This window comes from Tinamus guttatus, unplaced genomic scaffold (genome assembly GCF_059628265.1).
Source record: "Tinamus guttatus ecotype Peru unplaced genomic scaffold, ASM5962826v1 Tinamus_guttatus_pri_ptg000364l, whole genome shotgun sequence".
In the NCBI taxonomy this organism is placed as follows: Eukaryota; Metazoa; Chordata; class Aves; order Tinamiformes; family Tinamidae; genus Tinamus; species Tinamus guttatus.
Window position 1 is genome coordinate 2,365,785 of NW_028288898.1, and position 17,370 is coordinate 2,383,154.

Sequence of the window (17,370 nt, forward strand, 5' to 3'; positions counted from 1 at the left end):
CTCTTCCTAAAAAAGCACGATGAAGTAATCAGAAAATTCAGTGTTGCAATGAATTGGTAGTTTTCAAACACAAGCAAGTGGAAATCCTAGAGACTGGATTAAAATGAAGAAGCCCGTATATTTGGTGCCTGCAGAATTTTTATTTGCTTTTTGGTGTGGAAAGTCAGTGTCATCTAATTTTGCTACAATTTGTAACATTTCTTGTTTGCTGAAACCAGCTCTTTCCAATATCTTTCTCCTTCCCCTGGGATAGTCCATTATGAAATCTCTAAAACATGCATATATTTAAGTAAAAGCAATTACTGATTTGAGTTGTTTATGGATAAGATATGCAGTGCTCAATAGCCTACCTAAATTATCCCAGATTCAGTTTTTATGTAGTGTGAAATTATTGGAGAATCAAATCCTCCACAGCAGCAGGTGGCTCAAAATTGCAGTGAACCCTCCGGACCTAGATTTCCCCTGCATGTTCTTCATCCATTTGCCACAGACTTGTTCAGGAGAAGCTGGTTTTCGAGGGAGAAAAAAAGGCAGAAAATGGTGCAAGCTGCAGTTATCCCTCGTTGTTGTGGTACCTGCTGCAGTAGCGGGCATTAGGGTGATGCTGGTTGGCGTTGCTCAAAGTGGTTGAAGCCTCTGCCTTCATCAGATCTAAGAGTCTTGCCTATAGTCATGGTTAACACTGAGCGTCCAAAGGGCCTTTGCTTCTGCCATGCTGATGGGTTTGGTTTTCTGTGGTTCTGCCTGTAAAACAGATATTACCCAACCGGGTGGCATTGGTCTTGTGGCAACTGGGCTCTTGGTCCTGTGGGTGCTGGGGCTGTCCCAGCGCAACCTCTGTGCACAGGGAGCTGCCACGCGCAGGAGTGGCAGGATCTGCAGTTTCCTGTGGCCTCGGTGGCAGCTTCTGAGCCATAAAAAGCAGATTTGTGCATCTTATAAGAGCTATGAATGTGGCAACCTGTTGTGTTGTGCGCTCTTTCTTGTGCAGTAAATAGTGGTTTTGTATATGGTGACATGTAGTTACTCTAATGGCCTCTGAATTGCTGAGGAAAAGTAATTGAAGGCAAACATGAAAATACAGGGCAGATGCAATGCAACTTTAGAAAGCAATTCAGTGTATGCAGTTGATCTTATTCTAACAGGGTGTTTTATTTTTAGCTTTATGAGTGGATTTTTGTCGTCTCGTGTTGACATGAAGCAAAGCGCTGAGCAGAGGAAGCTCAAGTATACGAGGTCCAACGTGCGCTTCAAGGAGGCAATGGCAAAAGCTGGAAAAATGCAGATCTCACCCACGTAAGCTCGCTGTAGGGCACGGAAGGAGTACAGTAGCTTGACTGCATTTGGGAGGAGGGCTGGTTGAAGACCAAGATCAGTGTCGTTATCCCCCAAGTCTTCTGCTGTGGAGGTATTTCAGAAATCCGCTCAAGTCCCATCCAAAGCCAGCGAGAGCTCAGTGCTCTTGGGAGACCCCAGTGCTGTGCTTGCAGCCCTGCTCGTTGTCACCCTGCTAATGAACATCCAATAGCTTTGCCTGCAATAGCGACCCTTGGGCGTCGTGCTCTGAGTGCCGGCTTGGGCAAGCCTTTCCAGCAGCCTCTTTTAAAAGGATTAGGAAAAGGAGTGCTTATTAGAGCAAGCCAAAATGATAGAAGTGCTACGGGCTAAACACGTTAATTAGATTTAGTTAAAGCTCTCAGTGATGCAGTTGGGAGTCAAGCTGCAAAGAGCAGACTCGGCTTTTGGTAGCGCGTGTCCTGTTTACCTGGCTCACGCTGGCAGGGCTGGTCTCGGTGGCCAGGAGGCCACGGCCCAACTTGTCAGGCTGGGGGCTGTGCCCCCCATCGGACGCTGACGCCTCGTCCTTCTGCTGATGGGTTTTCGGGCACATGCAGGGCACTTTTCTCCTCAGCTGCTTGAATTCAAGGAGCTTCTCCATGCAGCTTGTGGAATGAGAAGTTGTCAGGAAGAGGGTAATAATTCCTGCCCAAAGGCTGGACATGAAGAAGCAGTACTGCTTTAGTTAAGAAAAAGAAAAAAAGAAAAAAAAATCATCACAGCCGTGGTGTCCTTTGATATTGCTACAGATTATTTCACTCTAAGGCAGTCCTTTAGGGAAAGCATTTCTGTTCTCATTGCGGATGAATTGGTACAACAGTTCCTAGGGGCATCTATTCAAGAAATCTCTAATAAATAATAATCTGCAATAAAAAGTTGCAGCTATTTGGCTTCTCTTTCTTGTTTGGACTTATTTTAGCTTCTGGAAATGCAGGTCCATTCTGCCAATATTTTAGGACAATTTTTTTATATTATTCTTTTTTACTGTACAGTGCAAGTTTTTCTGTGAGCACGAGAACTAATAAAGTCTGGTTTTCCAGGGGGTTGTATTTCACACACAAGCGACTTTCATCTTAAGGAAGGTGGAGGTTCCCACTGAAGCTTCTGCAGTACTTGGGTCATTTATATGATTCTGTGATTGATCTCAACCCCTGTGGAGCGTCCTATGGGAATCAAAGGCGAGTTGTCAAATCACGCCCTCGGACAAGTGTGGAAATGTGAGTGTGTATGATGGTTCCCAGTAACAGAAAGCTCTAACTGGGCCCTGCTCAAATTGTTTCGTTATATATTGCCTGAAGCAGGCAAGTTGAGCTGCATTTCTTACTGTCCTGGCCGTGCTGGTGCCAGACATAGAGTGATATATATGTTGTGGGAGATGTAGGTGTACGCACCTGGATTCACATGTATGCAGAGAAGACTTTCAGGTCTTATATACTGCCCTTCTTTCTAATCTGTCTCCTGCATCTATTTCAGTCCTTTGCATCCAGGACATTTTATGAAAGGGAGGGGGCTTTCTGTAACTTTGCTATTTGAAATAATATTTCTTCTTGTTTGTTTTAAATGGTGCCAGACCCAAGCTTTCCCTGATTGCCCCCAACAGCTCATGTTGACAGAAAAGGCCAGTGACTGTGGCCTCTTCGTTGTCCCTGTAGAGTCTCTTCTCTGCTCTTCACTCTGTATTGAGCGCGAGTGGCTAAGTGCATTCATCTCACTGGTTAATGAGGATATCAACCTAAGTTCATAGGAGAACATTTGGAAGAGATCAGAATTTATTACTCACATCTCATTCACTGCTGCAATGTACTAGGGATGAAATTCTGACATGCCAAAAAAAGGAAAGAAAAATCGAGGTGTAAGCTAGTGGAAGTGGATCAAGAACCTGCTTTCGACAAGCATCCATTCCTCCCATCCTCAAATCCTGGGCCTGAGCCAGAGATGCTGCAATGGCAGCAGAAACCCCAGCTTCGGCAGGAGGAGAGTACCAGGCCTAGCATCTCAGGGTAGGCAGAGGCCTTTTTTAGTGATTTTACACGCATTTTTTAAAAGGAGTGTCTGTAGTTTCCATTTTCTCTCTTTTTTAAACATAGCAGCAGTCAGGCCACGGTTAGCAGGCCAGTTCTCAGCTAGTATGTTCTCAAACACCCATCTAGATGTGTGTTCTGCAAACCCGGTGACAGCCCATGGAGGGCACGGACGTTTCCAGGCCCCGACGTGTCCGGCGGGGAGCTGGGGCGGGCGCGAGGCCCTGGGCACATCGCGGCCCGCAGTTTGGTACCGTTTGGTGCAAGGAGTGGTTTGTGCTCAAGGCGCATAAATCATAAATCCTTGTATTACACATGCACCTGAAGGTGGGATTAGGATGGGAGACCAAAGACATATCCCGCCTTCTCCCACACTCTTTGCTAACTAATTGCACTAAAAAGTGCAATTCCTCGCAGCGAGGCTCAGCTGAGGTTTAATGTTCGTAGATCCGGGGGATCTGGCGGGCTGTACGGGAAGCCACACGGTCAGGAGAGTTGTTGTCTCTCCTCTGCAAACAACTGTGTCAAGGAGCGGCCGAGGGTGGTGATTTTCCAAGCAGTAGTTTAGACTGAACCGTCGTTTCTGCCAGCATGCAGTTTTCCAAAGCAAATAGTTTTCTGCAGAGGATTTTCCACGCTGGTCACAGTCCTCATGTGATTTTCCTTCAAGGACTTCTACCCAAGTAATAAATTGGCCCGTTAATTTGTGGCATATGGGTATATTCCACAAACAAACACAAATATGTTTTAGATCCCGTTTATGCCCATTAGAAAATCTACTTGGACATAAGTGAGAAAGGCCTGAACACTGGGCAGAGTCTTCTTTCTTTTGTGATCTCAGTGAAATGCAGCAAAATCAGGCAATTGTAATTCAGTGGTAGCACAGTTACCTTTCTAGGTGCCCACTGGTTGTGGTGGCTCAGGATTTTGTTTTGCTCTAGATTTGAGCTGATCTACAATCTACATTTATTTTTTTCCTTCGATAAGAACAGGTGGAACATTAGGGGCAGTTGGATGACTTTAATGCAGGGGAAGATAAACTTGGGGCTGTAATATCTGCCAGGGAATTCGAGTTCTTCCTTAAGAACTGGTAGAGTTCGTCTCTTTTTAAGCAAGGACCTAAAATTTGGGAAGAGGACACATTTCCCTTCCTCTGGTGGAAAAGATGCCATGTGTTTATGTCTGCTGTAATCCCCATGTACGCCAGGGCTGAGCGAACATCGTGTTTCTCCTTCCAACATTTCCTAATGTTTTGAAGGCTTGTTGTGAGGTCTTAATAATGTTTCAGATAGCTGGATATATTACATCTGTATTTCAGCTATAATAAAGTACCGACTGATATTGATTTACACATTATAAATAACATTAAAATAATAAACATACATATCATTGGATATGCATGTATTCTTAGCATTCTTAACTCTTTCTGGCTACATATGGTTCATATATATATATTTGCATGTGTTCAATTGTCTGTTAACAATATGTCTTCTCTCAGTTTTGCCTGTTTTGCCATTTTATACTGGTTCTATAGATGGGACTGTCATAAACAAGTAAATTTTCCGAGGGGACGAGATGCCTTTCTGATAGCATTGAAAGAGGAAAGCCTAGAGATTAAGTGGTTTGTGTAGATAAACTTCTGCAGTAATAACATGGGAACTTGGCTCTCCGGCATATTATCCCACAGCTGGTAAATTCTATCCTCCTTGTTCCTTTGGGAAAGCTCATGTGTCTTAAATATCCAAGATATTCAGATGTCCAAAGACCAGGTGTCTTAGATACTCTATACTGCGAAAATGCAGTGGCAAGCACAGATTTAAATGATCTCATTAACCCAACAATAAATAGTTTGTCTAGGGGCCGCTCAGTGGAGAGCAACAGTAGTGAAAAAGATAAATATCCTAAGTAAGTGAGTTCCAGCCCTCTAGCATGGTATGGAGCCTGCAGCTTTTGAAGACTTAAATATAAGGAGTTATGTTCTTGAAAAAACATGCTACAAGGACGCTCGGCTGCATACGTCTCTCTGCGAATGGGAACAAGTGACAGCCCTGCACAGGGACCTGCTAAGCTGAGGAGCTGCGTGGGTGACGCGTCCCTCGTGTGTGTCACGCGTGTCCCTTGCACGAGCCCGGCAGCCGCGTGCGCAGGACGTGCTCTGCAAGGTTACCTTGGCCACGTCCCTCCGCTGCGACCATGAGATTTACAACCGCTTGTGTATTTTGCCAGGAGCAGAGGAACGCTTTTCTTTCTGGAGTGAAAAATACCCTTGCCATTCTGATATATAGTGTGCATTTATCCAGCCCGTACATCACACTTTTTATAACTGCCAGCAACCCTCAGTATCATACAATGCTTTTGAGTTTATTTTAAAGTTAAAGAAATATAGAGCCCTGCAGATGTTGTTGAGTAGCCCTGGAAGGGCACAGGCAGTGCTCACAATTACTCTTACACCCTTCCTGTTCCCATCAGGGTGTCCATGGTGCTTGTCACCTTGCCCTAAAACACAGACAAGCTTTGGGGGAAAAACTCTCTCGTGTAATTTCTGTTATCCAAAAGGTCCCCTGGATGGAGACGAGGTCCTGGGTCAGGCATTGATGGATCCCAGTCGCCCTTCCCAATCCTCCTCACCTAAAGCCGTTGCTGTGAAATCAGCTTGACTGGAGCCTACTGGGACAGCTCATTTCTGCAAGTCTGCAGGCAGAGCACAAACCTATTTACGAGGAGTCCTGGTTAAAATCCCTTGCAGGTTCGGATCCCCAGGGTACATGTGGGGAAAATAATTTGACGATTCAGCCTAGACAGTGAAATAATGCAGTTGCTTTTTATAGATGTGACAATCTAGCTTAGCAAAGAGATGGAGCTCTAATAGAGGTCTTTAAAGAAAGCAAACGGGGTGAATATGTGGCATTTCCCACGCTAGAAGGGCTGTTGCTCATAGTATTTAGGGTAAAACCAAAGGAGGGAAATCCTTTTCCTTGGAAGCACGTTAAATAGGAGGCCCGTTGCAAGAGGCCAGCAGTGGCCGCGCAGCACACGGATCCAGCTCCCTGAAAAGGGAATTAAAGGTCTGAACAACAGCGGAGCGGGCCAGGCAAATGGTTGGGATGCCAGCTGCAGAACGGTTCCTGGCATTCCATATCCCGGGATCGCGGAGGGTGTTGGGTGGCGCCTGGGATCGCTTTCCCAACAGGTGCTCACCACTTGCCCCCTGCGGTTTTTCCGCCCGGCGCAGGGAATGCAGCAGCGTTTGCACCCGGGGACGCAAGGATGCTCCGGCACCTGTCCCGCTGCAGCCCCGGCACAGGCCTTGGCCTGTAACGTCGCAGAATTACTGCGTTAAATTGTATTTAGGGAGTCTTTGTCTGCTCTGCGGGACATGCATGGAAACAGCCAAGTCTGAAGTGGTTTCCTCCCTATGTCCTTCTGCGGCACCACGGCGGTGCTTGTGGCACCCAGACCTGTCACTTTTCCAGCCCTCCGGGAGGACAAGCAGCAGGTCCAAGGTTTGCCCCTCCTTTAGAGGGGTCAGCTCTTCTCCCCGGGGCACTTTCCAACCAGGCAGTGTCTCCTCCAGCCTCATTTCCAGAATCGAGAGCCCGGCTTCTTCCCTTAAATAAGAGCAAATCATCTTGGCAAACTACAGAAACAGCAGAGGAGGAAAAGGCAAAATAATAGGTGCAAATAATTGCCTCTCTGCCTGCCACTGGGAGCAGTGCCAAATGGGCTCAAAGCTTGTGTTATAAAATAGGAAAATGTTATCCAAATTCAGGCTGGAAAAGAGCCCCTTTTCTATTAAGTGCCTGGAGTTGCTGTCTCTCTCCTTGCCTCTCAGTTAGGACTTCCTTGTTCCTGATCAGATTTTCATGCCACAGCTACCTTCTTTTGCAGAAAAAAAAGTCTTTATTTTCTCAAAAGCTTTTTTTTAATGACAAAGGAAACAAGCTGTCTACTGTATATCACAGTCTAAAAACAGTTTAAGCTAAGCCATTTTCAGCTCTTAGCCAAAGCTAGCTATTCTAGAAAATAGGTCAAATCCAATATAGCTACCTGCTTTCACCACTCTTCCTGTGGTGTCTTTTCTATCAACTAATCTCATTTTAAGAGACTTCAAAGGCATTTGCATCTATGCCTTGAGTAGCTAATTAAGCTGAAGAAGATGGAAACGAATAGAAGAACTGGAAGGTGAGAGGTAACTCAGGGGAGGTAGCAACATGTTGTGTTGAAGGAAGAGCTGTTGGGTTTGGGGGAGATCCCCGTGGTGGTTCTCAGGTGGCAAAAATGCTAATAAATGTGGCCATGAAACTCACTGATGACACAAAGCTGGAGAAGGTTCCGCTGCAGAAAAGGGTGGCAGGTAACCATGAAGGCTGCAGTAATAGAAATAGGGTGAAATCTGCAGTAATAGAAATAGGGTGAAATTCAGTGTTCCTTGACCATACGTCTGGGGACTTGTTGGTTGGGAGGAGCAGCGGAGAGAGTTTGGGATGTATCAGTTGGAGATAAATGTCTGTGAGGCATTCCTAAAAAAAGGGAAATGGAATCCTGGCAGTTGGTACAACTGGTATTTCCAGTGAAGAAAAGATGCTCCTCACCCATAATGAATCCTAAAAGTTTGCAGTTGTTTTACCTAAAAGCTTTGTAGTTCTTGCTGTTGTTTGGACGCGGGTCCAGGCAGGGCACTTGTAATTCCGAGAGGGAAACTGTGAATGAGGGCGATGCAGAGCGTACAGGGAGGCACCGCGTTGTCCGGAGCGGACCCGGCTAGGGAAGAGCGACAACACAAGAGCTGTTTCAAAGGAGCTGGAAATCGTGAGGGGACAGATAGGCCCAGAGGGGAATGCCCCCCTTTTCCCTGCTTACGGGCAGAGCTGCTGGCCGGGGGAGCGGAGCCGCGTGGGCTCGCTGCCTTCCACCGTGGCCACCAAGGTGCAGGCCGCGGCCTGTCGCCGCCATCGCGCTCCTACCGGCTTTCCAGCATGGGCATGGTTAGCAGTTAAATTAATAATGAGTAATAACAATTTTATAAATAAAATATCGCCATACTTGCTGAAGTGAATGAAATAGATAGGAACAGCATTAGCTTTGGATTTTAATGGCTTAAATATACTGCTGAACTATTCTCTTCTAATATTAGCCTGCCAGGAGAGTACGAAAACCGACGGGAGAAGCCCGTCAGCACTGGGATGAGCAGCCTGTTGAACGGGAAGGCAGCCCAGGAAAACCCCGTGTCTCCGCGCTCGCCGCTGCCGCGCGGCAGAGCCTGCACAGGGGCTCTGTGGGCTCCAGCGAATGTCCCCGGCCTGTTCCTTTCCCTGCTCTTGCTGGTATGCAGGACATCGTAGTGTCACCTTATTTTTCTCCCTCCTTTAGCCCAGTGTTCTGGACACGATAGTGGTGTTAATGGCAAGCACGTTTTGCTGGGCCTCCCATCGCAGCTGCGAGCCCGGGTGAATGGTGGCCTTGTATACAGTAATATTGATACTAGGAATATTCAGATCTAATATGATTCAGTCACGTTTCTTCAATTCTGACATTTGTTTTTAGTATGTGTTTGAAATTCAGGGTGTTTTGAAGAAACCCAAACCTTCTATATGCCCAGATGAGGAGCCATTTGGATGCTTTTTCTTCAGTGACCTCTTCATCTCTCCCTACACCCATTTCCCCTCCGTCGTGCTGATAGCTGAGGAAACCCCAGTGTGTGCCAGATGTTGAGTGAGCAAATGGTACCAAAGAGCTTGAAAAATAGTACTTTATGCTGGAAGATGGGGAGGAAGGGCTGAAAAACCTGCCATCTTTGCAGGGAGAAACTACCAGTGCCTGCCTCGCTGTTCACAGCTTCCCAGTTTGAATCCAGAGTTGTGAAAATGTCGAAACTGTGAAAATATGAGCTGTGAACCCTGGGAAGCTGTGAACGGGGGAATGGTGGGGATCTGCAAGCTCTCTGAATTGCAAGGGTTGTGGGTTCCTTAATTCCCCGGTAAGCGACCTTCCCCGTTGCTGCAGGAGCAGGAGAAGCAGTGGCCAAGCTTGCAGGCTCGGCTCCCTTGTGAAAACCTGCCTTTTGCTCATAACTTCCCGGCCCTTTCATATTTGAGGCAGACATTTCTCAGCGCTGGCCTCTGTTAAAAGGCAAGTTTCATTTGAGCAAAGCCGGTTGAGTTGTTTCTGAGCCTGGAAGTGAGCAGAAATCATAAAATAACATAAAATAGTAATAAATAAATAAATAAACTCCCATTTTGTGATACTCTTTTGAGTGGTTTTGCAGCTCCAGTGTGAAAGGTGAAGTTTCAGGGAGAAATGGGTGGTGTGGGAAGCAGAGCCCTTCACTGCCCAGGGAAAGGGAGGCTGATTTGCCTGAGTTTAGGGCTGCAGGAAAGGCCCTGCCAGCCTTGGGCACCGCTGGGCAGCCCGACCCTGGCTCGCCGGCTCCGCAAGACCCGCCAGAAAGAGCAGGAGCCCAGTCCTGGCTCAGCGGGAAGAGCTCTCTGCTAGTGAGTCTCTAATGTGAAATGTCTGAGGCCAGTGGGAGCTGAGAAAATGCCTTTTTTTTAGTAGAAGTCCAGAAAATGTATGACCAAATCTGTATGTGTAAGTTTCCAATCTTTTGAACAAAGGACATGCATCATAGAACGAGGAATTAGCAACCAGGAAAGCTGGTATGGCTCTTCTAACCTGTGAAAGAAAATAAGACCTGTGAAAATGAGCTTAACTGGCTCTAAAGCTCTGGGGGCTGCATTTAACTGTAGTCATTTCCGTTGCCTCGCTGAAAATACTTAGTTTAATACAGCTTTGTCCATGCAACATGTGCATTTGTCAAAACATTTCTAGCACGCTTATGGTAATTTATATAACTAACTACATGTTCTGTCATCTTTAATGCATTTTAATTGAGTAACACTCTCCGACCAACCCTACATCACAAATAAAAAATAATAGCAATTTAGCAATTTAAGGAATAATATAATCAAATTTGCTTCATAAAGGCCCTAAAAGTACAAATGTGACCAAAGAGAAAATGATCAATTCAGTCATTTTTCTTCAGCCTGATTTGAATCATGGTTAAAGTCATTTCCACCCATCGGTAAGGGAAGTGGGGCCAGTCCCACAGCGGGGTCCCCTCTTTGCCATCCCGAAGGAGGCAGGAAGGATGCAGATACCTGCAGGGGTTGGAAAGGGGAAGATCTCCTCCATCAGCTTATCCCTGATGGATATGCAGTGGATTTTCCTTGAATTTTCTTGGTCAGAACAGAGAGGTTAGGTAAGGTTGTTTGGAGAAAAAGCTGTGCTAGCGCCCGTCTTTTACAGGGCACTTAGTTGTGCTGCCAGAAAATGCAACCCAGTAGGTTCCTGCTTGTCCAGTTGATATATCACTTCCTCCTTTTCTCTCTCTCTCCAGGTTATTTCCAGGATTTGCTGAACAAATCGGAAAAGGCCCTTTATGAGGCTTTCCCAACCATGTATGGGGAATTGTACATGCAAAACATGAAGGTCTTCAAGGATTTGTACAGTGAGCTACGCCGCTATTACAGGGGCTCCAACATCAACTTGGAAGAGGCCCTCAATGAGTTCTGGACGCGCTTGCTGGAGCGGCTCTTCAAGCTGATGAATCCCCAGTACCACATCACGGATGAGTACCTGGACTGCATGGTGAAACATGCGGAGCAGCACAAACCCTTCGGGGAGGTCCCCAGGGACCTGAAGGTGAAGGCCACCCGAGCCTTCATTGCCGCGCGCTCCTACGCCCAGGGCTTTCTTGTGGGCAGCGACGTGGTCAGAAAGGTCTCTCAGGTAGGTCTATGTTCTTCCTGGCCTGTCACTCTCAAATTAGCCCGAGTCAATCAACTGCTTTTGGTTGGGAGAAGGGGGGATTTTATTTGCCTTAGGTTTTCATCATGAGGTGTTTTTCAGTTTCATAAAGGACTGCTTGAGGGTCACCCGTCAGCAGAAAGGAACAGCCAGCCAGGGCTATTGCAAACACAGAGAGTGTAGGAGTCGTGAGCTACAACCCACCACAAATCAGACCTCTCCTCATTTTAACCACTGCGGCAGAGTGCCAAGGAGATGTCAGTCACCCAGCCTGTAAAGTCGCTTTGTCACTTGCCCAGATTCGCAGCCCTTTCCCAGCAGGGAAGGTGACGTGCCTCTAAATCCAGCCAGCCGCGTTGCCTCCGCGATGGTGCTGTGCTGCAGGGCCCGCGGAACCGCCTGGGGCCGGCCTTACCTGCAGCGAGATGAGCTTCAGGAGGTGGCAAAGGGATCTGTCCCGTGCAGTGTCACCCACAGGACGTAGAGGCATTAGTGTCTGGCCAGGATCCGTGAAAGCTAAGCGTGGCGTTTTGAGGGGTTTTCAGCAAAAAGTCTTTGTCAGTGCACGGGTATGAATTTTTCTCGTGTGCATCCTGATGACAAGTTCATCTCAAAGCTGGGTTATTTGTTCCCTTCCTTCGCACCTCTTACTGATCCAGTGGATGTTGTGTGAACTGTAAAGGGAGAAGCCGCCCCTAGTCCCAGTCTTCTCGAGCACTCGTCAAGCACCTCCTTCAGTCTGAGCAAGAGCCGCAAGCAGAGCTTTGATTTTTGTCGTTTTCCATGTTGCTTTATATTTATGACATCAGGAGAAGCTTGTAAGGCTTTTGCTAAGATCAGAGGCTGAGACTAAGTGCTCCTGTTGGCTGGCAGCGTTCTTTAAAAATAACTCTTTGAGCTGAACGTCTCGTGGGTCGGTGCTGAATAGTTTGGTGAGGAAGCCTGGGGGAAAGCCCTAGAATGGACATGGGGAAATAAATCACCAGCTTTGGTGCTCTGTAGTTTTAATATTGGGGCACGAGGGAAGGAGCATCCCACTTTTGTTCAGAGTCCTTCCTTTCATTGGGGCATTGGCAGCTGCCCCAAAATAGCGTTTGTAGCAGCTCAGGGTGTTGTGGGAGCAGGGGAAGACCTTAGGCTGGTCCTGCTGCCTGCTGGCCCAGGTCAGCAGTGGGAGACGAAGCCCAACTGAGACAACAAATTGCAGGGCCTGGGAGATAAACACCTGAGAAACCAAAAGCAAAAACCCCCAGAGAGAGGCAGAGTGATCAAGAGGGATATCCAAGCTGATCTTGCTAGCTATTGCTTGCATTAAGACACTTCCCCAAATTATGCAAGTCCCCGGTCAGGGACTTTCCCAGAAAAAGAAATAGTGCTCTCTGTTCAAAGCGTGGCAGGGGGAGGCACCGCAAAACGAATTTTTCTCGTCTGTCAGAACATGAATTATTAGAACAATCTTTCTTTTTGTGATTCTCCATTGCTTACCTCCTCTGAAGTAGTGTGGATGTAAATGAATGCCTTTTACATATGCCAGAAACAGTTAAATCATCCATTTTAACAGTGGTTTGTATTTTTTTTCTAAGTTAGTGTCCTTAAAGAAGGCCGATTCTCATTTGATTTTGAAACTGAATACACTGGATTTTCTTTATTCATTATGAGTTTTTCACTAAACTCTGTATTTTGTTTTACTAATGAAGGTTGTCTATCAGATCACTTTTATTTAAGTCCTGCTGTGGCTTATTGTACATATTGGACTTATTTTTAAAACTTTTATGTTATTGTATGGTAAACAGCAACTTTCTTATTTACCATATGACTGATTTTCAAACACATGGTGCATCAAGCTACATTTGGATGGAAATCTAATTAAAAAGGCATCGAAATGGAATTTTAAAATGTATTTAGTAGTTAAATGAGCGTGCTGGATACATACAGGAAATAATGTTTCTCTAAACACACTCTACTTTTCCAGCAAGTTGATTAGACAAAGACGTCAGGATCATTCCTGGTCTCCATGTCCTTTAGTAGAATTAATGCAACTCATCTCTCCTACCCTCTCTTTATTCATAGCTTGGAAGAAGATAGTTGGCCCCACTCTTACAGCTCCCGCTTGTTTTTTGGGTGAACTAGCCATAAAAATGAGCTGAGTGAATAAATTGAAGAATGCAGTCTCTTTTCACATGCTTCTTAAATGACTGCTAAAACAGGCTGAGCACAATTAATGCGTCCCATGAGCTTTGTGACAGATCTTCTCCTATTCAGGGGCTTTATTCAGAGCATGAGCAGCGAGTACACACAAGCATATATTACATTTTATTTTGTTTAAAGGATTTCACTTATTTTAATATAAATGAAGTGTTTATATAAACTGGCATTGCAAAAAGGTTTGCATTTGGGCACGCTCTAATTGAGCTGGATGGGGTTCTCACAGTGATGACCTTGTACTTACTATTTCACCGATTTCTTTCTATATCCAGTAATATGTTTAGATCAGAAGCCTTTAGAGATAAAAACCTTTAAGCGTTTTAAATATGATAGAAGTGGTGTAAGCAAATAGGTAGATGATGACAACTCTCTAGTCTGTGGTGTGGTGGGATCACTGTCACCTTTAGGTTTTTCTCTGCAAAAAAGGGATGGCCCCGCTGGGCTGGCCTCACATCTGTCCCGAACAGGGACAGGCTTGCGCAGTCCGGCTGTCCTGCTGCTCACAGCAAAGGCTGGTTTGCACGAAGGGCACAGGTTGGGCACACCGCGCCATGCCCGTGCCCCTCACCCTGTGCTGGCCCACGGGGCTGCGCTGGACGCCGCGAGGGGAAGGCAGGAGGGCTCTGCGGGGGCTCCTGGGCTCCACGTGCTTCCAGGCCTCCGGAAGAAGTGCTGGAAACGTGGATGATGTATCCGGATGGTCTTGGTGATGCTCAAAACTCACTGCGCTCTTATGGACATGCTGTGAAAGAAAGATGCAAAATAACGACTGACGTGATTATACAATTCATTAGGTTTGGAAGGAGCCGTGTTTCTGCCAGCTCTGCAGCTGCTGCTTTTAAAGTTTTCCTCAGAAATGTGGGGAGTCTTGATTCATTTAATGCACGTCAAGGTGCTAATTGCAGCCGGGCCGGCCCGAACACGCACGCGGCAGCTGCCGGCTGCGCGGCGCAGCCCCTCGTCGCTCCAGCTGCGTGCACGCAGCGGCCAGGGTCTGCTCGGGGCCGGCAGCCGCACGCGCTTCCCCTCGTGAGCCGGCGAGGCCAAGTGCCACCTGCACGCGAGGAAGCTGCCCCGTTACCTGCCGTCTTCAGAGCGTCGGTCGGTTGGGAAACACAAGGTGAGCGTTGCTGCTCCGCGTTACTGCTGCTTCTGGTGGTTAAAACAGCCAGTGAAGAAGTAAGTCACCTGGGCTGTCCACTTGGGAAAATACACCCATGAGATAGTGCGGACGTATTTTCGGCTTGTGTTTTTTGGCTTATATTTTGCATGAAGAGCGGCAGAAGAGCTGCCTGGAGTGGTGCAGTCTTCTTTCCAGGGCTGTGCTGGTGGAGATGGTGCTGGTAGGAATGGGGCTGGGAAAACCGCGGTGTCCCTGAGCAGGGCTGAGCACCGTCTCGGGGCTCCAGGAAGGTTGTTCCTGGGGAGGCCTCCGTCCCCATCTCTCCCTCCCTTGTCCTCTGTTCTCTAATAGCCGAGACAGGGTTTATCCACGTCTGCCACAGCCCCGGGTCGTGTATCTCTGCTCCCCCCGCGTCCCGCTGCACAAGGGAATATATAGATCCTATTCAAGATTAAGGGAGATTTGGGGTTATTCCAGGAGGAATTGCACCTCTTTTCCACCTGTTTTCTCCAAATCTTCTTCTGACAAAAGGTCTACAGATGTTGTTTGGAAAATTAAAATACTACCTGGGTGGGTGATTCAGCAGGAGAAAGAAGAGAACGGTGGGGTAGAGAGTAAAGGATCCTGCAGTTCCATAAAATGTCCTGGTGATATTTATGAGTGCAGGTATGTGTGCAAAGGTTGAACTTGTAATTGAACTTGGATTAAACATATAAATCAAAAGTTTGAGTTGTTCTTTGAAGGCACAGAAGGGTGTATTTTTTCCTGCTCTATTTTAGAAGTATCTAACTCATTTTTCTCCAGAGCACTAGTGCACTGCTGTGTGCATGTCCTACAGAGACTGAAACCCTTTGAACACCAAAAGCTGTCTGCACTCACGAGTGTTCAGTACACTCAGGTGTCAATTCAATAGCGCCTGGCCTGTTTGATTAGTTGATTGCTTCTCCCGTTGTACAAGAATTTCACCTCCCGTGTCTCTGCTTTATAATGTTTATAACCACTATTAAATTGTAGTTCAGGTAATACTGAGGATAACTTAGGTCTCCTGGAACTTGTTTCAGTGCAGAAAGACAGAGTAGGTGACTGTTTTCCTTGGGACTTCTGCGTTTCTGAGATTCTGTGCTTTGAAAGTGTACTGATAAACTCCCCGGCAGGAGCTTTTTGGTGAGAAGTCTTCCGAGACTGAATGTTTGCTAATTTTTTGGGGGCTGGTGGAGAGAAACCGAGTTAAAGTCTAATCCCGCAGAGCTTCCTCTCGGCAAATCGTTTGTGAAAATTGTTAATTTTACCGTAATTGATTTAAACGTTGCTCAGGAGGAGGAAAAATGAGAGGAAACGAATGCCACTTTGAATGCTGAGGGTTGCGATGTGCTCTCAATTTTCTGTTCTGTTATCTCATGTGCCCGTCCTCCGCTAGCTGTTTTGCACGTACTGGTGAGTGGTCGCACAGCGAGCCCCAGCACAGCGGTCCTGTTGTGTAGCTGTGCTACAAGCCTTGCAAACCTGAAAGCTCTGCCCCCATCTTGAGACGTGATACAAGAGGCTGCGAAGATTTCTGCTCTGGCTCAGCACTTCATCCAGCAATTCACATCTGGCCAGGTGGCCCCATCAACAAAGCACAGACACATCAGGCTTTGGAAGGGAGCCATAGAATAACACAGAGCTCAGCTCTCGAGTCGAGCCGTGGTTGCAGGCTGATACCTGATGACAACCTCCTTGAAATGTCAGTGCTGTTGGTGGAATGATGCTTTTTATGAGGCAGCCACCTGTTCCCACTGCATTAGCTCATTGCTACTCAAATCAGCTTCTCTATTCTCAGCTGTAAAGTAGTTTTAATTAAAGTGATTTATTGTTCCATACCACTTGGTTTCCTATTTTGGATTTTTTTTTCCAAAGATAGATTTATTTTTTCCTTATCATTTCATCACCGGACGTGCACTTTATGGGAGTCTTCCCACTGATGTCCCTGGGACCAGAATAGGGTATGTAGATTTTAACTGAACAATATCATAGAAACGATGTATTTTTAAGTTGGGCTTTGCTTTCTTTGGCATATCTATTTATGTCTCCAACAGCTAAATGAGGAGTGCCCTGGCTCCAAGCCGTATCTCTTAGCAATAACTTTTCTTCAGATCCTTGGGAAATATCTTTTGCAAAGTATTGTGCATTTCCTGTAGACATCTTAAGGTAGTTTCTAGGTCATAAAACTGAGAAAGGGCTATGGATGTCTCTGAAGTTAAAGGAAAGCTCTAACAGTGTGGAGAATTAAGGCCCTTATGGAAGTTGTATAGTAGGAAGCTATGTCTAAGTCAAGCTCTAATACTTATACACTAAGATGCGGAAAATTTTTTGCAAAGATGTTGGCCTGCAATGCAAGCAGGTCAAATCATGGCTAGTTTGAAGTCCGCTGATGAGACTTTTTTTGACTTTCATGAGGGCAGGTCTGTGAAGATGAATAGTAAAAATAACGGCACCATAAAGTCGAGACGCTTGCCTAGGGCCTTACTGCTGGCTTGCAATAGAAGAAAGTGGCTAACTTGATTTCCATTTACCTTTTGTTTGCATGCGCTATATATTTTAGTACATTATTAAGCAGGCTTTTTAATTAGTGATGCTCCACCAGGAAAACTCGAAGAAATTGTGCAGCTCCCAGCACCCCAAGCAGGGGCATGCTGGAAGGGGAGAGGGTCAGCATGTGACACCCATCCCTGGGCCCCCGGCTCCCACCAGCAAGGAGCCCAGATGGGCACCAGGGAAGCTGCAGGAAACGCGTGGGCTCCGGGCTCGCATCAGGGTTGCGCTGTTGGCTTTCCTGATGTTGTCAAGTGATGTTAGCAAAGGTTTCTGAGTCCGAGGGACTCTTGCTTGCCTAAAGTG

At 46.6% G+C, this 17,370-nt stretch overlaps 1 protein-coding gene across 1 annotated transcript in view; it reads left to right on the forward strand.

Moving 5' to 3' along the window:
• The window catches only part of GPC1 (glypican 1), a 109,976-nt gene that overhangs the window by 82,461 nt on the left and 10,145 nt on the right, over positions 1-17,370 (forward strand). The window contains exon 3 of the mRNA XM_088530221.1: positions 10,756-11,147. Within this exon, the coding sequence (XP_088386347.1) occupies positions 10,756-11,147 (392 nt within the window). The remainder of the gene's footprint in view (positions 1-10,755; positions 11,148-17,370) is intronic.